Source organism: Camarhynchus parvulus, chromosome 9, assembly GCF_901933205.1.
Source record: "Camarhynchus parvulus chromosome 9, STF_HiC, whole genome shotgun sequence".
In the NCBI taxonomy this organism is placed as follows: domain Eukaryota; kingdom Metazoa; phylum Chordata; class Aves; order Passeriformes; family Thraupidae; genus Camarhynchus; species Camarhynchus parvulus.
Genome location: NC_044579.1, coordinates 16,054,660 through 16,077,612, shown reverse-complemented (window position 1 = coordinate 16,077,612; position 22,953 = coordinate 16,054,660). Strand labels below are relative to the sequence as shown.

Below are 22,953 nucleotides of genomic sequence, written 5' to 3'. Positions count from 1 at the left end.
TCCCGCCTGTTCCTGAACAGACTGTTACTTTTAATCACCTTTGTATTAATAATCAACTGTTGTTTTGAATTTGACAGTAACAGGAGAATGAGTTAGCAGTACAGAGCTGTATGAACAAGTAACTATCCTGGGCCAAATTATGCTGTCTTTCATGGCAATATTCCTCCAGAATGCCTCTGTCAGAGAGAGGGGAGTGACTGCAAATTTAGCCTGTAGTTCCATCCTGACTTGTGGACTTTTGCAGGCATTGGAAGTGACAATGGTTATAGCTCACAGTTAGTAAAGGAAATCTTGTCCTACAAAATTTTCCTAGTGCTCTTCTGAAGTATTTTAAAATTGTTTTTATTGAGGTTATTTTTACTGTTTTTTTAAGCAAACTATAGTCATATTCTTGGACCCATGAGGTCAGACAGTAAATTCCTGTTGGCTTCAAATGGGTGAGGATGTCTCTGCTCAGATTTTCTGAAACCTGATTCTGACTGAACTCCTTCCTGCCTTGGACAACTCCCCTTTTGTGAACATGTGCTAAGAGGACCTGCACGTCAAGCCGAGTATCAGATAGTGAAGTCACTGTTGCTGCTTAACATAGCCCTCCAGCGCTTGCCCCGGGCCACAGGACTGCCTTCTAGGAGTGGGATTTCACACCTTCCCAGAGGAATTGCCTTACCCGGCCAGAGGGCTGGGAGCCATCTGCACCAGAGAAAGTGCCGTCAAGAGTTTCAGTGGGAAACAGTTTGGAAACTCCTGTCTGAGAACAGGCAGGAGGGAGGGAGTACCTTTTCCTCCCAGAGGATGGTAAGTGGCTTTCAGAAAGCCTTTCTTCTTCACTCTCTGCAGCCTGCCAAAACAAACCAGCATGCTTGGCTCCGCTGAATGATGTGTAGCACTGCACACAGATTGCACTGTTAGAGACCACTTTGCTTACAGATCCAGGAGACTCCTCCTGCTGCCTTTTTTTATTTCATTGTATTTTGTGTTAGCTTAAGATCACTTTCCTATAGCCTCACTTCAGCTATTGGGCTTTTATTTTATCTATGTTATGCAGTTCTGAAAAAGAAAAGGATATTTTTATACAACAGCCATGATGTGTAATGTAGTTTTCCCCCATTCTTCAAGAGTCAGCCCCTTTTCTCATCCAGCAGGAAAGGGAGATGCTCACAAGGGCCAGAGGCAAACAGCATCTTCCTGAGGCCCATAACCTATGGAATTTCAGCACAAGAATTGAGAACCTACACTACTAGGAAAAAATTATGAGAACCCAACAGAATCCTGGGGCTCTCTTATTGCCCAGAGGTTCTGATTTCACATCAAATAAGCCAACAGCACTAAAACAAGGCAAGCAAAGAATTTAACAGGCATGATGTCATGAGGAGAAACAGCTGAAGGCTATATGCTCTTGTCTAAAGCCCTCATGTAAACTATAGTGGAAGATAGTTTTTTAGGTCATTAAAAGTTCATACACTATAAAAGAACACCCTGCTCACAGATGTGTCCAGAGCATGATCGTGTGGTCACGTCAAGTAGTAGAAAGGGTTTCTTTAAAATGAATGAAAATTGTCAACATTTTCAAACTTAGTGACTACTAATAGACCTGTGTACAATATTTCAGGTACTTCTTCTCTCATGTGGTATTTTTAGCAGCACATATTTTCACAGGCACTCGTGAAAAAATAGAATCACCTTCAATGACAGGATCCCTGAAATACCTCTTAGCACTAAGAATTAGCATGGCTTTGTCCTCCTACCACACTTCACCCCAGTGGCCTGACTTCGAAGCAGCAGAGTTGCTCCTGGCACTTGTTCTCCTCTTGTCTCCTGCCTGCCCAGTGCTCAGGGCTAAGGTTACCTGGGCTTGGCTTGAGACAAGGGGATATGTGTGGGACTTATGTAGCACAAAATGTCTTTTTACTGAAAGAGCATTATCCATCCATGTATTTATGTACCTATTTATGTAACACATGAATAAGTAAAATTTTTCACAGCTAAGAGAGTTCCAGGCCTGGTGCTGAGGATGTTTCACTCTATACTTTTAGTTCTGCTCATGCATTTTTCTTTTCACAGCCATCATGTTTTTCATTTGGAAAGGCTATGCTACATGGGATCATTTGGTTTGTATGTAACTTACAGGTACCACAATGTCTTTTTTCAGTACCATTCATGTGCTCAGGAACTTGCACAGCCCTGCTTGGGGCCTGTCCTGATGCAGTTTGCCCAGCGCCCCTTATAGCAATAGTCCAGCTCCTGAAGGGCCCAAGAGTCTGACCTCATAGTGTGGAAATTCATCCACAAAAAGATACAAGATGTTTTCTACACCTGGTGAACACAGCTAACCTGTGTGTAAAGTTGTGTCCATCATTAGCTGCTTAATTGTATCATTGTATAATATTTTATTCTTTTTTTATTTGTAACCGTGACTCTGACAAACCAAACTATCCTGCTTGGTTACGAAAAAAGAAAGAACCATGTTCATTTACATTTCTCTTTCTTGCTGCAAACACCCATGTTTGGAACCCTTTAGTGGAAGAGCTGGTGCAATGTGTCACAACAGAGTGAGGGCCAGCAGTGTCCAGCAGTCAGGGGTGGGGGTGCCCAGGGCTGGTCAATAGAAAACAGAAATAGTCCTCTGTGACACCAGGGGCTTCCTGGCAGTGTGAGTCACTGTCTGTTCCTCAAAGCCTGTTCTGAGTTTTCCCTGGGATTATGTGCTTTTCCCAGTAAATTCTGATGTGGCAGAGAGCTATGGCATGTACTGACCTTGGCTTCTAATCCTGGCCTCTAAGAGCAATTGAACTGGACACGTTCTGCCCATCAAACCTCTGCTCCAAGACAGCTCTGTGGTCTAGCTCAGGGCAATCTAATTTAAGCAATACTTGTATTTGGAAACCATTGGGACTGCTAATTATCTTTCTGGAATAATATGAAATTTCAAACTGATGAGATATGAGATCAGGCCCACTGCTAATGTAGGCACACACAAAAATGTACCATTTTCACTTTGCAGAGAAGGGAACTACTTTGTCTAGCTTGTTTTTTTGACCTTCATAAAGCATTAAAACACCTACTAGAAGGGATTTTTTTTTACTTTGAAAGATTTTAATTTTGCTTTGTTTTGAGGATATGCAAAGTTGTTTTATCTTAGTTGAAGATGGGTTTATTACTTCCTGTTCCATGGCACTACCGACATAGAACCCAAGACTACAGAAAAGACCTTAATAGCATTGACTTCCAATGTTTTGGGAATAAAAAATAGCAGAAAACGGAGAGAAAATAGTAAAAGTAAGGTAAGGCAACCTTAGACTGGTTTCTTCTAAAGATAACAAAGTTGGTGATTAAAACTGTAAGGAAAAGCTCAGTTTTGTACATTGGAAGGAGTTCCTTATTTTTTGTTGTTGATGTTCAAGTTTGGTACAAGCATTTGCTTTGAAGAAGATTTTTGGAGGAAAATTAGAGACTGATGACTAATCTGAGGGTGAGTGTGTTTACTGAGAACTTGTCAGACATCCTGGTTTACTCTTGCACTCAGTCACATTCAGGTGAGAGAAGTTATCCAACCACCCTATATTCCTGTATGCCTCCTACACATCCAGCCATTACACAGCTTTTACTGCCTGCATAGGAGCAAGGAACTGAGGCTACCTCCAACACCTTCTTGGTGAATGTCCAAACTTCTGGGCCTTTGCCTGGTGTTTTTCTTCACTCTCTTGCTGTATCTGATTTAAAATAAAAATTTTATAAAAGGTGTCTTATACCTTGAATAATCTAATGAGTAAAAATTCCATTTAAAAAAAATTATGTGCAATCAGCAAATTTTGTAATCCAAAGAATACTATGGGATGTAGTACCTGATACACATCCTGGAATCTCCAGGATGTCCCTTCTTGCAATCCTAAATTTTGTTTCTAGCTCTTTCTTTCCTCTTCAGTAAGAACAGGCTTTGGGCCAAGACTCTTTGGTCAGAACCAAGTTTCCCTCTCCTGTGCTCTGTCTTGCTGGCTGTTACCTCCAGTGCTGATGCATTTTGTGCCTGTGTACATCCACATGTGCAGCCAAGCTCTGACATGCTGCAGTATGTGCACCATTCCTCTAGCACACTGAGATCTTTCCCAGGAGAGCTGTATAGCTGCAAAATGTTTTGAATGCTCTACTTTTTTCCATAAATCAGGTTGTAACATCATTATTTTTTTGTGTCTCTCACACTGAACAAACTCCTTGTTATGATGTAGCAGGGATATTAACAGCTTGGTGCATGGCCAGAGGAGCAAGCTAAAGCCAGAAAGGAGGGAGGAGGTGAGAAAAATTAGTGCTAGAACTAAGTGTGAGTGCCATCAGTTCAGTCACTGGGAGGATTAGGCCTAAGACTCCAGTGTTAAACACATTGGCTTTAAACACCTTAGTAGCCCTACTGAAGTCATCAAGGGTTTTTACTGTGATTAACAGCTGGGTTGAGGTCTGGCCTGTGAGCTTCAGTGCCTGTTATTTGTCTAGGAAACACTGAAAATTTACTTAACACTCTGGGACTTCATATCATCAACATGGTTATTGTCATTTCTGTAGTTCATGGATTTGCAGTGGGGATTTCCTTTCAGGTCTGTCCTGCAGCTTCCAGTGGCCATAAAACTTTGTTCCTAATATTTTAATTTTGTTGCACTTAAACACTAAACAACTGGGCAAAACTATAAAAAAACCCTTTAGTATTTAGGCTTATTTTAATATTAAAGCTTTTTTTTTCCCCAGGCCTTTCAACATTGCATATGTCTACTTGGTGTATTTTAGCAAATGACTTTGCCCATCCCAGTTCTACGTGTTTCCCCTGCACACACCATTACTCAGTGCAGTTCCAGGGGAGGATTGTGCCCAGTGGACAGTATACTTAAGATGCTGACAGGAAGGACTTAGCCATCAAACAAAAATAGCATTTAAAAAAATCCCAAGCAGACTTGAAAATCTGCATCTGGGAAAGTGGGAAAATTCAAATTCTTCACAGTAAGTGATTCACAAACCATAGCAAAATACGATGGCCAGTATGAAAAAAGGATTTTGGAGCTGCCTACTCTTGGGTATATTTTAGGTGCTGTTTTGCAGGGGGTGGCAGAGTGTCTGTGTAACTGATACTTTCTACAACTCCATTTCTATCTTTGGGAAGTTGCAACTGGCATTTTAGAACTCAGCATGTCAAAGTGCTGCTTGTGTCCCCTTGAGTGCCTCCTTGAGTGCAGGAGATCAGTCCCACAAGGCACCGTGTTGGCACGGCCCTGCGGCTGTGACGCTGTCACGGGCTGTCACGGGTGCTGCTTTGGTGACACTTGGTGGCTGGAGCACACGCGTGCTGTGGGGCTGGCACTGGCACATGCTCTGCCTGTGACGTGATGGGCTATAAAAGAGAAGGTATTTCCTGGTGCCTACGAGAGGAAATCCGTGCTCAAGTGCTGTTGTCGTCAAGCCTGGTGCAGAAGCCGCTGTGCTGGTGAATATTTGTGTAATGAATTGTGTGCAGACTGTGTCCCTGTCCTTCCCCACGGAGGAGGACCCAGCCAAGCTGAAGACACTGCTGTGTAAGTACTGACCCACCACTGGTGAGCAGAGTGGCACGAAATCTGGGTCAGGCAGAGCCTCTCCAAAGATCTGTGGAGTGGAGCCAAGGGGTGGGAGGGGAGCATCTCCAGTTCAGAGAGTTTTGGACCAAGCCTGGGCACCCAAAGAGAGAAAGTCTCTTGGCCATGGCAGATGCTGTGCCTCATGCCCACCTGCACCACAGTAAACATTGGATCGTGCCCGAAATGAAAGATAAGTATTCAATTAAAAGAGCAGGCACAGCAGAATTCCTGAAAAAAATGGCTCAGCCACTCAGGAGGACACATTGCAGATAAGTTACTGGTGTAATTCAAAATTCATAAGATCATTCAAGGACAAAATCCATATTATGGTTTAAATTTGTTTTTCTCACAGTACTATCTAGTGTATAAGGTAAGCGTAGTTTTGTGATAAAAGTATTTTATCCTCTTTTGCCCCCATTTTTTTTTTTACAAAACATATTGACATTTCTGTATTCTAATAATTTTTCTGTTTGAGCACATAATTTTTTATTACTTTTTCTGGTAGGCTTTCTTAAATTTATTCATTTTGCTTTGTTTTCTGCTATGAATCTGAACATTTGCTTGATCTATTATCAATAAATGCTAAATAGGCTTCAAGCTAAACACAAAAACTACTGAGATCCAAGGAAGTTGGATCTATAACGGATTCTGAAGGGGATTCTAGAACCGGGCTCCAGTTCTAGAGTCTTTGTGTATGCCCATGCTTGGCATTCTAAGACTTGTGAATGAAAGGCATATGCATTATTAAATGTATTCAAATACCATAATAATAAAGATACAATTCTTTCATGAACCTCAAATTCTGCCAAAGTATTGCTGTAGATGTTCATTTTCATGTCAAAAGCAGAGATGTACCTGGACAGCCCCTGTGAAGGTACCATGTGCATTTACTAGCACACAAATGCTTAACTCTTTGGAAAAAAATGTGGGGACATTCAAGACATCACTTCACATTTGCAAAGTAAGTGTTCAGAGAAGTTTTCTGAGCTGCAGGTATACAGTGATGTCCAAAACCAATGAGCCCTTTCAGAAGAATTTACTATTAGTGATTTCTGTTCCAGTCTAAAGCCTCTGAAGACACATTTTCAATTGTAAACTCCCCACTGAACTCAAATGAAGTCAAATTCTCAGCTTCAGAGGGGCTGTGACATGTACTTACAGCTAAACATATGCTAACTCCCCTTTTGGGTCAGGATCACGTTCTCCAGTATTCCACATGCATGAAAACCTGGAGTTTCTTAACTCTTGTGCCTTCCAGTTAATGAAATATCACAGAGTAGGATAGGTTAATCCATGTAATTTGCAGGGAGTTCATTAAATCATTTTAACAAAATTTAACAGTTATATTTAGCTTGATACTCAGAAATGTTAACACCCCGCTTTTAATGTGACAGATTGGATTTGGAAAGCAATATAAAACATGGGTTTAAGTGTGTAGAATTTTTTATTTCCACAACTTAAGGATGTTGTTAAGATCCATGTGCCTTTTTAAGATCTATTGTACCATTTAAAATCCAACCAGTGCTAGATTGCCATTTATCTTTATTAGATTTTAGTGCTCTGGAGAAGTTAAAACTGGGATCTTCTATTACCCTTTCTTTTCTTAAAGAAGTAGTTAGAAGTAAAGACTAGCTCTGTTTCTGTTGTTGGCATAGAGATTTTTATTCATAAAATTAGAGTGTTTCAAATAAGATTAAGCTAACTTTGCAAAGAAAAAGAATATTTAATCTATGACCAAGACTGTTATTTGTATGTTTTTTCCCTCTTTTTTTTTTTCTTCCTCCATCCACCTCCCCCAATAGGTGACGTGCATGCAGTGGTTGCAAGGGGACCATACGATGCTGGACATGATTGAAAAAAAGCGTTGCCTCTGCAAAGAGATCAAAGCTCGACAGAAATCAGAGAAAGGACTCTGCAAACAGGACAGCATGCCTATCTTGCCGAGTTGGAAAAAGAATGCTGGGACCAAGAAATACAGCCCTCCTCCTTATTCCAAACAACAAACTGTTTTCTGGGACACTGCAATTTGACAGGCCTGTGGAGGATGCCCTCTCCACTGTGTGGCACCAAGCACAGGTAGCCTGCTTTCTTTAAAAGGCAAAGGCTCTAACCTAACACTTATCTGCAGGTGGTGAACTTCCTAGGAAAAAACACACCAGTACAGTGCTCACCTGTCAATCAAGAGAGAGATTTAAGTTTCCGACTGGATTAAGGCATACATATTTATCCAGGATTTTTTTGGATCCAGAAGATATCAAAATGTAAATATTTCACCAATATATTGAAAACACCCAAACTAATACACTGTTCAAATATATAAATATATATATATAAATTCAAAAATTTATGGAGAATTTTACTATATAATGTTACTGTTATACTGTTTTATTACCTATTTTCTATGTTCTATTCTACTCTTCACCCCCGCCGCCACCATTTTATTTCTCTGACCTGCCTAGATGTGGCCTCTGTACAAAAGCATGTGGTTGTACGTGTTGTTGGAGAGGACAATGTACAAAACAACTCGGTGCTAGGGCTGTAGAGGATAACTAGAGTCGTACTTGTTAGATGTCCTTAGCTAGGGGAGTGGGATGGACAAAGGAGAGAGTTCTGGTGGGAAATAGAAAACCTGCAAGCACTGAAAGTACATGTGCTCAGTGCGGGTGCCCAAGTTGCATTTAAAATATTAATTGTTCTGCATCTGTTTTCCCATAATGGTAACCAGATTAATTGTCCTTGGTTTATATGAACCAGTTACTAAATGATTTGGCCAAGGAACTAAATTTTCTTCAGCACAGCCTGAGACAGATCTCTTCCCTGAAGACGTTCCATTGATTAGCAGAGACCATGGTTCACTGTGACTAAGCATTGTGCAGCCCTTGGCGGAGAGAGCCGGTGGCTCAGCGGGGTGAGGCAGTGCCACTGCAGCCGCCATCCCCGTCCACATTTACCGACGGTCTAGAAAATAAAGGCGACAAAATATGTTTACATGTTTATTATTTTTAAATCCAGCAGCACATCCTTACTTACGCTGTGTCAGATTTCCTCGTGTTGTTTCTGTGGGCTGGATTTCAGACCCCTTGAAAGGCTGTTGGGAAATCCCTCTTGATTTCATGCTGTTTTGAAGCAGAAGCCCACGTAACGTGTTCTCCTGGCTATGCCATTTCTTCTTCCTAGCTGCTTCTGGAATTGGCTTGCAATCCTGTATTATATTACATCCATTTTAACAGAATATTATGTCATGACCAAAGAATTATGACCTCCTGGTTTTAACGGGAGAAAGGGATGGCTTATACTGATTATGAGGGTGAAATCTGTGCGGTGAAATATCTTCCAAAAGGATCTGTTGAGGACGAGGGAAAATTGTACTGCGGTGGAGTAGGGGGAAAAAAAAAGATCTATGGCATATATTTTGTATATTAAAATTTCTATCTATGTGTCTGAAGTTTGGTAGTACAAAATTCCCTCTTTAAAACAATCATTTTAATGTTATATTCACCAAGAAGAAAAGGTGTGTTGTTTGAAACTTCTTGTTATATTGGCTTTTCTTTAAAATTATATTGACAGCATTGCCACAGCTGTAATTGCTGATCAAAAAAGACCAAAAATAACAAATTTTAGAAGGTTTTTGTAATCTATATTGCTAAAGTTTGAGTTTCAGTAATGTTTTATCAGTAGTAGTTTCTTTTCAGCCTCTGAAATAAAGTTTTTAAATATTTTATAACTAATTAACTAATGTATATTTTGATGTCCAAACTGAGATTTCTGTAAAAGATGAAGTGTGTGTTTATATGTGTGTATGTATATTAGCATTACTGTATATGTATATACGCATATGTGTACACACATATACATGTATATATGCATGTATCTATATATACCCATAGATGTGCGCATACGTATGTCCGCATACGTTAAATATTGGTGTGTTAGGAATATACAAAAGCTGGAATAGGTGCAGAGTTGAAATGCAGATTTGAAGACCCCCTCACAGCCAAAATGACAGAAGACATGAAAAAACCCAGAGGCTGTGAGGGAATCTTTGAACACATTGCATCTAAAAGACATCAACTGTTTATTCTGCTTATTCTCTCTTTTTTAAAGAAAGAAAAATTGCAGAAGAAAAACTCCAGAGATCTCGCAAAGTTCCAGAATCTGCTGGAAAGAAGAAGACTTGTTGGTCATGAGAAATCTGTTGAGATAACAGGTTCATTATTCAGCAAGTGTTCATGGTTTGTCTTCCTTGTAATGTGGCAAGAGAAGAATTTCCCATATCCATGCGTGAAACACTTAGCTCAGCCCTTTCCCCCAACTGCACAAAGTCACTGGTGACAGAACGCAAGCAGGCGTTCAGTCAGCTCTGCCAGTCCTTGTCCTCACTGGTTTCCTCCTGGAGCTCCAGGAACATCGCTGGCAGCGCAGACCCTGGGCACACCTGCTGGGGGAAGGCAGTGTCAGTGTGAACGGTTCTGTCCTTGCTGATGTTTGTTCATATCGTGTCCTTTCCATATCGAGATGTAACAGGAATAATGATCAGGGAATTGAAGCGTTCTTGTCCTAGAGCAGACTTGCTTGTACACTTAGCCCACTGCAAACTCCTTGTTTTGCTTTTATTGCTCAACAATGTTTATGTTGTCCTTCCTAAATAACTGCCCACGTGCTTCCAGACCTCCATTGTATTCCCATGGAAACAATGGCTTTTTTTTTTTAAAGTGCGACAACATGAAAAACTAAAATATAACTTAGCACTTACCTTCAAAGCACTTTAGAAATGTGAAGTAAACCTCATCCTTGTGAGAGCTGTTTTACTGAGGAGGGACGTGAGGCTTAAGCAGAGTAGTTTCCAAATGTCAGGGACAGAGCCAGAGCAGGACACAGCCACTGCCCTGTCCCCTGACTGCTGGCCCACCCCATGGCTCGAGTAAAACGCACATCGTCCTGCCGAGAGCTGCCATCACAATGCTGTCACACATTTCCTACATCACCTCTTGTCTCAGCAGCTTCTGTGTCACAGGGTGAATGACAGTGCTTAGTTACACACGGTCATTAAAGCTGTAGTCTGTATAAATATGCAATCTGTATATACATACAGATCACATATATACACACACTTATGGAGACTGTATATATGAAATTGTTTGGTATGCACTTATTTTGCTTTAAACTCCTGAAGTTAAACATTATAGTGTAGCAATTTGTGTAAGGTGCACTGTGATTTCAAGAAAGCACAGTAAAGTCACAGGTCTTGTTATTCTTGCACTAAAAATGTGTTTACGTATATTAGCCAATGTATGTCTACTTTATCGCTCCTTTTGACAAATTAAAGCAACTGGTATAAAATAGTATGGGGTTTTTTGGTTTGGGTTGTTTATTTTTAAGTGGACAATGGCACTATGTTTTTAAATGACAGGGTTTTTAAATAAAATGAAATCATTCTGTGTTCATTCCAATGTAATACATTTACCAATATCTTGAAACTGAATGTCATGTTGCTTTTTTTTATATTTCATTAGAAATTGTCAGGTATGTGCCTGAGATTGTGTAGGACTAAGGAGTAGCTAGAGGCTAACTGTAATCATATATTATTAGCCGTTTCTATATACACAGTATAAATACATATTAATTTTCTTTTCATTTTTGTACTTGATTTTTTTAGGTAAGATGTAATTAAATGTACTTTGATACTTCTGAAGTAATAAGATGTTGTTTGAAGATCAATTCTGCTTTCTTTAGTGCATTGACAATATTTTACAATAATTTAGTGCTTATTTATTTGTGCTCCGGTGTAATTATAATAAAAAGCAATAGTTTAAAATATTTGGCTGTTCATTTTTATTTGATGGTTTAAGTTTAGAGACAGGTTATTCACTAGGGATTAGCCAGAGATTCCTGGGAGGAAAAGTCAAGTCATAGATGTATATTTATAGCATTCCCTAGGCACATTTTTAATCGTACTACTTGTTGGAGGAAACAATAGGTTAGTATTTGCAAGTCATGCCTCGTTGCATCTAATGCCAAGAGTGCCATCCTCAACTAAATCCTTAGGATAAGATTTCTCTGAAGAGCAGAAAAATTTTTGTCTAAGCAAGTTTCACAGTTTGGAATGGCAGATGCTCACTTCAAAGACATCCCCTTCAAAGATCTCCATTTGCAGAATATCCTCAAATGGAAGAGGGACCTACCGCACTCTCCAAAAAGCTCTAAAAAATCTGCTCAAAAGTAAGCATAATCTTCCTGTTTCCAGACAAAGGCTTTAGTCCCATTAGGATGTTAAACCCAGCCCTTGCAGAGGAATTCCACAACTCTTTTTAAGACATCCCCCCTAATATTTTTAAGAAGGCGTTTTGTAATTTTAAAAGGTTTCCAAGAACAAGTAAGCTAGCAAGTAGTTAATAGAGAAGCCAGTAAGAAACAGTAAGAGCTCTTGCTGTGGCACTGAGGCCACATTTCTCTCCTTTCATGAAAAAAAAAGCTGCCTCCAATATACATGAAAGGTCTTATCGCTATCTGTACATATCTGCATGGACAGGCGCACTCGGAGGGAGAAGCTTTTGGTTGTCTTCAGCAGGACCTGCTTCTGGGACAGGTTACAAATGATCCAGAAGGTGCTTTCCAAGTGCTTCCCTGTCCCAGGAGTCACCTGCTTTCCCCAAGACACAGCCTCTCTCCCCAGCAGCAATCCCACTGACAGGGCCCATATATAGGATAAAGAGCTTTGCTACCCCTTCATGCTCCTCTTCCTCTCCCCAGCCCCTGACACAGATGTTCAGAGTGACCCATCCTCTGAAGGAAAGTCCAGCCTTTTCTCACTGGCTCTATGTTTTGTATGAAGACCCCATATGGATGACTAGAAATTAACACTGTTTTACAGGGATTTCTTCAGCCCTAAAAGAGGAAAAAAGAATTTGTCCGTTTGTAACATTCATGCTCTTCAGTGGTACATTCACAAAGTCCTGTGTCCTAGCTCATTTCTAAGTGATTGCCATGGTGACTTTCAGCATTCACCTTACCCCACATGATATGTCTGACCATTTCTGGACACTGCAGCACCTGAACAGAGAAGGAATTAAATGTATCAGGGAGCATAAATATGGGGGAAAATCAGACATTTTCCTCTTTGAAATATGTGTATTCTCTTTCTTTGCCACTGCAGAAACACTTTTTATACACCATTGTTTTTTAAACAGAAGAGGTTTAAATTAAAAGGAGACAAGACCATAAAAAGCAACACTTGAGTTTTACACTTGTATTTTCTCTAAGTTTATTTAGAAGTGGAAAGGTGCCTGCAGTCCTCTATCTTGGGTCTCTGCTCCTTTTGCGTTTTGAAAGCCATCACAATACCACTGGCTGGAGTTGCTGCTGTTTCTCCCCTGCAGTCACTCGGAGTGACCTCAACTGGTGCCAGAGTGGCTGAGAAGCAATTAAAGCACAGAGGGGCTTGTCTTGCTGGGGAACAAGTAACCTGCCCTGAGCACAGCAGGGAAGTCAAGCAGCCCTTAGAGGGAAGATGGGCCAACATCTCTCAGATCTATGGCCAGCACTCACAGAGCTGGCAAGGGAACTGCAGGAAACCAAATAAAATTCACAAAACCAGAAGACAACTGAAAAGAAACACTGCTCAAAGGCAAGACTGAACACATTTGGCATTTATTTTCTAAACCTGACAACATCTCTTTTATGGTGCTTTTTCTTTTCCTTTAAAACAAGGTTACACATCTGCCACCTTTTAATTGAGATTTTTGGCACCAGGGTGGTTGGTGGTTTCAGTGTTTTTCCCATCTATCATATATTTTCATCTTATTTTGCCTCCTTCTCTCTGTCTGTCTCATCCTTTCTTTCATGATGTGCTTTAGGAAATATATTTGTGGGTACAAGAGTTCCCATTATCTTTTTTTTTTCCCCATTAATATTCTCTACCTCCCCTGTTCTCAGCCAGCTCTGCGCCCTCTTAACCCTCATGAAAACATACGAGGACAGCAGGAGGATGAACCATCATTAATTTTATTTTAGAAGGTAGGATTTATCAACGCTGTTCTTGGTTTATACACAGCAAGTTTCGCAGAGGGCTGGGGAAAGAGGAACGTGGTGGGAAACACGGAGCTCCAGCCTGGGGCACAAGGGTGTCCCTGGGGCAGCAGGGCCAGTCACAGTGACCCTGCAGGAGGCCAGGCAGGGTCCCTTTCCCTGGCACAAGTGACGCCACCAGGAGGAACCTCCTGTGGCAGGATCTTGGTGACCACCGCAGTGTGCCGAGTTCGGGAAGCAGGGAAAGCAGCCCGAGCGTCAGCCCCGGGGGAGAGAGCAGCCTGCACTTCCTCAGCTGTGCTCCCGATTGGATCCTGCTCTCCATGACCTTATACTTTCTTTGGACGTTAACACCTCCGCAAAGTGGGTGTTAAATGGTGTTGTTAGTGTCTGTAGCGTGGTTTTATATCCACTTGAGAAGTGTAAATGATTCTACAAGGTGCAGGGCAATGGAAAATCAGCTTTCCCCAGGCTCCAGCTGGCTGGGGAAATTCAAATTAACTCCTGTGGAATCCAGTTCCTACCAAAGAGCTCTATTCTTTCCCAAGTTCTTCAGGGTTTTTTTACTGTTCTTGTAAACACAACAACTGAATGGCTGGTGTGTTTATTTATTAAGTTTAGAGAGGCTAAGATGTCCTTGGCCAAGCCGGCAAAGACATTCAATTTCTGCCTGGCTTTTACGCTCGTTTGAGAATTTTGTCTCAGTTTCTGCTGAACTATGTGGCCCGTCCAAGAAGCCCACACCTTCTTTCCCTGGCTCCTACTCTGTGTGTGGGATGTGGTGGCACATGTTGTAGATGGAATCAGCTGACAGGATGAGTTATTCCCTGGGGTACGTGTTTCACTGACTAGGCACTATCTGAGAGTGTTTCTTCATCTCTGAACTGTGTTGCTTACAATTTCCACACTCACCATGGGTAAGACTTCTCCCCCAGGCTTTGGCCATCCCTGTCCCTGGCCATGGTGACAGAACATCTGGCCTAGCTTCCTAAAAGGCATCTAATTTGGTGGTACATCCAAATAAGAGGATAAATTTTGAAATTAACTAGGATCCAACCTATTCAGGGTACTCAAGGTTGCAAGCAATGCCATCAGCCTCAATAAAAACCAGACTTCTACTCCTTGTGCAGCAACAGTCAGCAAGGGAAAACCTGCAGTACTGCACACAGGGTCAAAGGGTTAAAAATCAGCACCTGAAAGGGTCATTTAAGCTCACCTGAGCCACTCAATGCCCCTTGCAGTGCACCTGGCAGCACTTCCTTGGGTTTGCAGCCCTACAGAAAGGTGGTGACCTTTGAGGGAAAGCCCAGGCAGGCATCTCATCCGAGCAGCAGCTCAGGGCAGCGCTGGCACCGCCCACCCCTGTGGGTGTGGGTGAGTCTTCAGGTGTGACCAGGACATCGCTGTGAGCCCTTGCAAACAGGTACTGCACAGTCACCGCAGACAGTGCTGGAATGATCCTGCCAGCATTTGTGCCAGGGATTTACTGCTGTGCACTGACAGGAACTGTGAATTTCACCAGTTATCATGAGTTTTTCCTTTTACTTTTGCTGCTGTTTCATTTATCCTGGGAAGCTCCCCTCTGTTTCCTCACTTATGTCTATTTTTGTAGACACAGACAGAAGTACAACTCTCCAGTACACTGTCTGAATTAATACTCTGAATCTATGGCTGAGAGAAATGCTGAAAGCATTCATAATAGCAGGGTTTGAAATGAACTAAGTAACATGTCTGATTCTTATTTTTATTTTTGCCAAAAGTTTAATATTCCTTGATTTGCTATCTGTTTCAGGAATTCAAGCACAAATAATCTTTTGAAAATTGGTACCAGAAGAAATGTCCAATTCCGACAAGTCTTAATCCAATAGAAGAGCAAATTTGAGTTCATGCTTTGTTTACTTCCATAAGAAAGTTTTCTTACTGCCTATTTAATTTCCACAGAGATACTATTGCTTATGTTAACAGGGTTCTACAACATATAAATCACCTTTCAGTCCTTCTCTCTCTGAGAAAGAATGAATACATAGTGCTTTTCACTCAGGTTTTTCTTTCTCAGTATGTCCACAAGATAAATGAGAGCTCTGCCAAGTGAGGTTAGTGGGTTTAAGGAAGGGAAAGATTCTTTAGAGTCTCAGTGTAGTGAAATATAGCACTTAATGTACATATTCTGTTAGTTCAAGGTGTGTTTTAGTTTCATACTTTTTCCATGACAAATTAATAGGAAATTGGAAAAAATGCTGACTTGGGATTTTTGCTTGTGGCAAAGTTCTTTGTCCTTCAAACTTTATCTTGACTGAAGAACGCTAGATAATACAGTCAAGAAGAATAATTCATGGTACATTTACTGCTGTTGTAGCATAGGCAAATATACTCTTTGTATTACTCTGAACCAAAAATACTTTATACTCCTTTGATTTATCTTTGGGTAGACTGCTAGTGGCTGTCTGATACTGTCAAAGGTAAATCAAAGCCTTAATGAAAGATCGGTGTCAACTTATCCCCCTATTTCAGAGAGCATTTTAAAATGCTGGAAACCTCAACCTTCATTTTTGAATTTAGTCCCATTTTCTACAGCGTGCACCTTACAGATGCTCTCCACATTCCTGCTATTAGCTAGTTTGCTGTGGGTCTTTTGTGCTGGGTTTTGGGGTTGTAAGTCTTGTTTTTATTTCCTGAGACTCTCCCATAAACCTTTGAAATAAGGCATAAGTTAGTTTTCTGTGACAAAGGAATGGGCATATCACACATTTATTCATGTACGTATGTACACCTTAAAACCAAAATGGGTACCTGGTTCCAAGTGCTCCTATAGAAGAACAAGAAAACAGGGTCATGTGCCAATTTGGCATTCAGGGCCTTCACATTAAGGAAGTCTCATACTATGTTATGACAGCTCCAGCTTGGAATCTGAATCTGATGATGTCATTTACTTTGCCATAGATTTTGGCACTTATTTACTTAGACATGTGAGTAACTCTCCTCTAGAGAGTTCAAGTAATGACATTACATGCTCCCACAGAATTCAAACAGCAGTATATGCTTTAGCTTAACAAATTATTATTGTTTTAAAAGAAAATAGTTTTCAGTCTTACAGTTGTCAAATGCTATTTGATGGATGTAATTCTGCAATGGAATGTGAAACTTTAAGATGATTTCTTCTTTTAAAAACTCTTCTGAGGGGCATTAAGCTCTCGTGTATCTAATTAATGGTTTAAATATTCTTTCCTATCAGTCAATCTTTATCTATATCTGTGCTGCCTTGTTACCCAGTATGAACTGCTCATTGAAATTGATTGTTCCTGGTCTTTTCAACCGTTGATTGTTCTTTCATGGCTGAACACTTTAAAATAACAATATTGATTTTTCTTAGATTGTAACCCTCCTCATAAGTCCTAACTAGAGACTGTCACTGTTGCCAAAGAACAAGCGGGGACACTTAACAGTTCTGAATTCAGAGTGAAAAAGGTATGATTAGTGCAGTATTCATCCAAGCATGGCTCTTAAAAGAGTCAGTCCAAGGATTCTGTATTAAAGCTGTGCTTTGGTTTATTTTTCTTTTAAAATTGGTGAAAATATTTAGTTGTAAATGTGAAATAGTGTGACACAGATCCTAGAATGTGCTAAATGGAATATCTTGTGTCTTCACAAGCCTTCAGTCTCCTGAGTTTCCAAATTTCATGGGATCAGAGTAGGACTAGAGAATAATTTCTATTCTCTCTTCTTCTGCTCAGCATGTGGAGAGTGTAGGGAATGGACTCCATCTCTTGGTCCTCTGGTGGCCCAGAGCACTCACCGTGTGCTTGAAGGTGACTTTCAGGCTGTAATCTCTGATGGCTGTGCAGGGAAGGATGTTCACATCTGTCTGGTCTGGCAGGATTAGCAGTAGCATGGCAAATTGTGGTCTCATATTACTGCAACACTCAGGCCTGGCTTTGGGTAAAATGTTAATTGGATCACTTTCCATTTTCACAGGAGAAAGAGGAAGAAACTTTTTTGTATATTATAAATAATAGGACATATCAGGAAGATAAATGCAAAGAACAGGAAGTACAGTTGATTAGAAAATTTGAAATTGAAGTCTTTTTTTCTAGAGACTTTGATTTTAATAGAAAAATATGTTAAAATTCTTGTTTTCATTACAAATATGAAGCAATTTTTGGATGTTGGAGTGCCCTAATATTAATTTTGCAAGTGGAATGTCTTTTTTTTTCCATTTTGAAATGGATTTTTACCATTAAGAAGGTTTAGCATATTTATAAAAATCTCAAGGAAAAAATCGCCATTTTTTGGTGCTGTTACTCAAGTTTAGGACCTTGGAATAGGAACACTAGAAACCTTGTTTCTTTTGGAAACAAATTGAAAGATGATTACATGATCCTCAAAACAAAAATATCTGATTGGATTTTGAAGCAGAAATCCATTACATTGGCCCATAAACACCAGGACAGTGGCCACAGTGTGGTCTTTCAGAAGAGCTGCCTGTGGGCATAGTGTCAAAGGACAACATGAATACCAAGAAAACCCTAAAACAAGCCCTCAGATTCATGAGAACTGTCTCTGTGACCACACAAAATGATGTGACTGAAAAGTGAGGCAGAAAAAAAATGCTGCGTGCCATGGTCTGTTCTGTAAGGGAGAAATTGTTTTTCTTCAAGAGGAAGCTCCATTGCTTTGGACTTTGCTGGTGATTTGAATTGGTACCTGCACCCTTCCTGTTCTGCTTTTACTCATTGTATCATTGGAAACTTAATAGTTGAAGGGATTAACAGGAATATTTAGAAAAGGACAAAATCAGGTAAAAGAAAAGCTGATGCATCAATTTGAACCACCATAGAAGAGAGAAGACGTGATACTGAGAAGTTTGTAGCCTGACCTAAAACGTATGAAATAATGAACAGACTGAATATGCTTTAGTGGAGGAAGTAAAACTAGAAGGGAGAAGATAAACATTTACTACTCTTGAACTTAATGGAGTACAGGAAAACAACTAAAGATACTGTTAAAGTTTAAGGCTGACCCAAGGATATTCTGAATAATTAGAAAAATATAAACCCAGTAGGGATTAACTGAGTGGGAAAGAATTTTTGTGTGTTTTTAGCCCCTCCATCACCTATATTGGTGGCATGGCCTTTGTGAAACTATCCTCAAGACTGTGATACTGTAGAGTCAAAGTATAGAGTCAAGGTATAGAGTGGATACAAATATTTTTACTCTGAAAACAATATAGAGTTTTGGGAAAGTTTTTTCTGGTTTTGAAAACTTGGTCCATTTTTGGCAGTGCACACATGGTGAAGGGGGTCATTGCACAAGGGCAATGGTGTTAACACACAGCATGAGACACGATCTCTGGATCTTGGGTCCCAGACAGAGATATTTTGCATAAGATGCTCCTCACTATCTTCAGAGGGTTGGAAATGGTCACGGGAGGTGTCAGGTTGTGCCTCAGCTGTTAGGATGGGGCTGTTGCTGTGAGGTTGTGCCGTGGTCACTGGGTGTGTGCAGGGCACTGTCGGACGCTCCCCTCATGGACTCGCCTCAGAGGGAACGGCCTCGGCCGCCGCCACAGGGGACACACGGCTCACAGGCCCAGCACCAAAGAGCGCTGAGAAAACATCAAAATCAAGGGTTAGTTCTGGGAAAATGTTCCTTTGGGATTCAGGGAAGACTTCTTAGCATCATCTAAGAAAGTCTTTAACCCATTTTCCTGACAGTTGTTGTCCAAGCTAACCAAGTACCGTGGAATACAAACATCAGTTACCGGAGAGGCCTCATGACTTCGGCCTGTATTTTCTGCCGACTGTGACTCTTTGGCCCTTCTTTGTAAAGGGATAAACTTATATTTTTTATTATTTTTTTTAATTTCAACTTTATGCAGTGTGGCAAGGCCTTTGGTCATGAGCAGGGCTCCTGGTCAGATTGATTTTGGGCTGGGTACTGAGGTAGGCCTGGAAACAGCCATTGGCCCTGGGCTGCCACCATCAAATCAAACTCCCTGCACACCTGTGACAGCAGCAGCAGCAGCAGGGGAACCTGGCACAGGGACAGCAGCTGAGGCTGGGTGGCTGCTGCAGGTACTGGCCAGAGGACCTGCGTGTTCATTGAAGCTGGACCAGGGTGGCCACAACTGTGGTGGTGGCAGGCAGGTGCTCATGAGCGCTTCCATGGTAATCTCTGAAATACCCTGGATTTAATTTTTGTGTCAGGCTGCTTGTTTCTGCAGAGAACAGTTTATGGTGGAGTTTTGTGTTTACAGAGAACTGTTAGACTGCCCTTTAAAGTGTTTAAATAATATTGTATCAACATGGTGCAGACTGATATGTATCTTAGCAACTGTGTCAAGTTCACGATGGGCTAAAAATCCAAATGGGAATCGAACAATCTGGAGCCTTAAAGCATAGAAAGCTGAGAATAAGGAGAAAATTACTAGAGAAAATTTTGGACCCAACCAAGGCAGTCCTTCAGCTTAACACCATGCTCACTGTAGTTAACAAGTACCTTAAAACTATAATTAAAATGCAATATGCGCACAGTAGCTCCAAAAATTATAACAAAAATTATGTTTCATGGCAAAAAAAAAAAATTGAAATAACAAAAGTACAATTGAAGTTCAAAAGGAGTGAAGTCTATAACAAAGAAAAATACTGCTGGTTTTATTTACATTTTACATACCCACTGGTTCTTAAGTCTGGAAAACTCTGTATTTGAATACCAGGTTGAATGCTGTAGGTTTACCCCAAGTGTATGTGAGTGAGAATATGGGTGAAGGTTCTGCTGTAAACATGAGCAAACACTCATCACCCACTATGCTATTGTAAAAAGTCATGCAGAAACCAGCATCACAGGGAGTTTACAGGCCTCTGGGTCTGAGACAGGTTAAGTGTGTCATAAATTGTCCCAGAACTAGCAACAGTCACTTGGCATCACATTCCAATGATCTACCTTCATGGCCACCCCATTTATTGTGTGACTGTCTCAAGTCATTCCTGAACATACTGTGTGAGCAATTATTTTTGACTTGAACAGGCTGAATTTGTCTGCAGTACCTGAGCTGGGTCTGCAATGTCCCTTACCTTAGAGAATGAAGTTTCCGCCACAAAGCAAATTTCAGCTTCAAAATGCATCATGTAAGAGTTGTTCAGATTTTCTAGGTACACATTTATTGAGACATCTGTTGCTCAATTGATGGTTTGTATGAAGTTGATACTTAAAGGCATTGTTAGCTAAGCCTTCTAAGTACCTTGAGGATCATTATGGGTGTGAGAGTTTCTAGTTATCAGAACTCTACCTCACACCTCTCTGCCAGAATTTTTACAAGGCAGCACTGGACTTCTGTTCATCTTTTTCTTCTTCAAGAACAGATCTAAGAGAGAATGAAGGAATAATAATAGCCCAAACCAACACTGACACAAAGCTTGTTTTAGGTGTTAAAGGTTATGGCCTTGTAGTTCTTGAGTGTGCTGGACAAATCACTGCAGTAAATACCAGGGAGTCTCAAAAAGTAGTCTGGGCCCCTGAGGTTCCAGACAGGTTTTGGGAAGGGATGCACTATGTGAGAACAAAACCTTTGGTTTGGTGAATGGAGATTAAAGGATCAATTCGGTAAGATGGAGCAAGAAGGCAGAGTTCTAAAGTTAAACGGATCTTGAACTTGATTCACCATGTGATGTGAGGAGGGCACAACGGGTTTATTTGGTTATGCTGCTTCTTGTGCCGTGTGAACCTCTGAAGAGTGGAGGTCCCATCTAATCTTAAATTACTTTGTCCTTCCCAGTTCTTGAGTCATGCCCGAGATGTGAGATTTCACTGACTCTGTGTGCTCAGTAACTGAATCTGCCAGCTGATGACTTGAACCCTCCCCAGGAATCACAAGGGACAATCAAAACATCTCTGCATTTTAAGACACTGAGAGCATTTCACCATATGAACTTAAGGATTTTTTTTACTATCCCTGTGTACTGGGGTATTGGAAGAAGCATTAGAGATGGGAAAGAACAGTAACTTAGAAAAAAGAGGAAACTTATTTTTAAGAGTTATTCTTTTGGAAGAGGTTAGATTTATTAAAAATGCAAATTTTGAAGATCTAAATAGAAAAGCAGTGGAGTGATTTCTCAAGAGCTAATAATCTGTTCCCAGCAAATATTTTAAAATAATTTACTGTGAAATCAATTTTATCAGATGATAAAATCATATGGGTCTCTTCTGTCATGGAAATTCTCTGAAATGAAATGCCTTTTTGGGTGAAATAACCTATTTTTCCATGCAAAAAATATGGTTTTGCAGGAAAGAAAATATTTTCCCCTCAAGAAAACTTTGCCTGAAGAGGGAAAATGAAACCGAGAAGCTCTTTTCCTGTAAAGACCTTACAGGGAGATGAAGATGCTGAGTACTCTGCAGTCTCACTGCCATCGAAGCTGTCAGCTAAGGGAGGCAAAAATTTCTGAGAGCTTGAGTTCCTTCTGTCAGCCTAGGCTGTGTTCAGGTCAAATTTATTCCTGTGAAATTCCAAAGATCCTTTCATGTAGACAACAGGAAAATTCATTATTGTTCTTCCAAAACATTTTTTTTTTTTCCTAGAATTCCTTTTCAATAAAGAAGAAAAAGCCACATTTCTAAGTTTTTGGCCCCTCCTAGAAAGAAGAAATCTTTCAAAACTCTATACTCTTTTGAAGGAATGGATGTGATTTTCTCATCTATTCTTCTGAAGACATTCACTGGATTTTTGTCCAACATCCCATGGGGATTTTGAAGGAGCACACAGGGAGTGTTTTGTGGTGAGATGGAGCATTGTGCTTGGTGCAGGTGCAGCCCCGAGTTTCCAGTGGCCCTGCACACAGGATTGTCAATGGTTCAGGATGAAGGAGGCTGCCTGCAAGGGCTCTAATCTCTAGTGGAACTTCACAATCAGTATTGTATTCAAATCTGACAGCTGTCTAGTCAAATCACTTTTGTTATTCAATCCCTGCTTTTTCCACTTGTTCTCCCCTGCTTATCTTTCCCCTGGTTTATCTTCCCTTGACTTCTGTCACCTTTCTCATTATGTATCACCCCCTACTTTTCTTTCCATAGAAATTTCCGTCTCAGAGGTGGGAGGACAAGAAATTTGTTATAGTCAATCCCATTTCCTCCTGATAACAGTATTTTTAACATCCATGATATCTAAAGATACTGTCAAGATATGAGAGGAAAAAAAGAACTAGACAGTGACACCAGCATTCCATCTGGTACATTAAAAATAATTAAATTAAATGGAACAACCTGAATGGTTCTGCCAATGATAGTTACAAAAACAGCGTGCACCATCTTTATAACAATGCTCTTCTCTCCATGAATGGCA

General features: G+C 40.6%; 1 protein-coding gene across 3 annotated transcripts in view; it reads left to right on the top strand.

Annotated features, from left to right (window-relative positions):
- Positions 1 to 11,409, top strand: part of NYAP2 (neuronal tyrosine-phosphorylated phosphoinositide-3-kinase adaptor 2) — a 134,993-nt gene extending 123,584 nt beyond the window's left edge. For all 3 annotated transcript variants that reach the window (XM_030954320.1, XM_030954321.1, XM_030954319.1), the window contains one exon: positions 7,397 to 11,409. In XM_030954320.1, the coding sequence (XP_030810180.1) occupies positions 7,397 to 7,624 (228 nt within the window). In that variant the 3' untranslated portion in view covers positions 7,625 to 11,409. The remainder of the gene's footprint in view (positions 1 to 7,396) is intronic.
- The last annotated feature ends 11,544 nt before the right edge of the window (positions 11,410 to 22,953 follow it).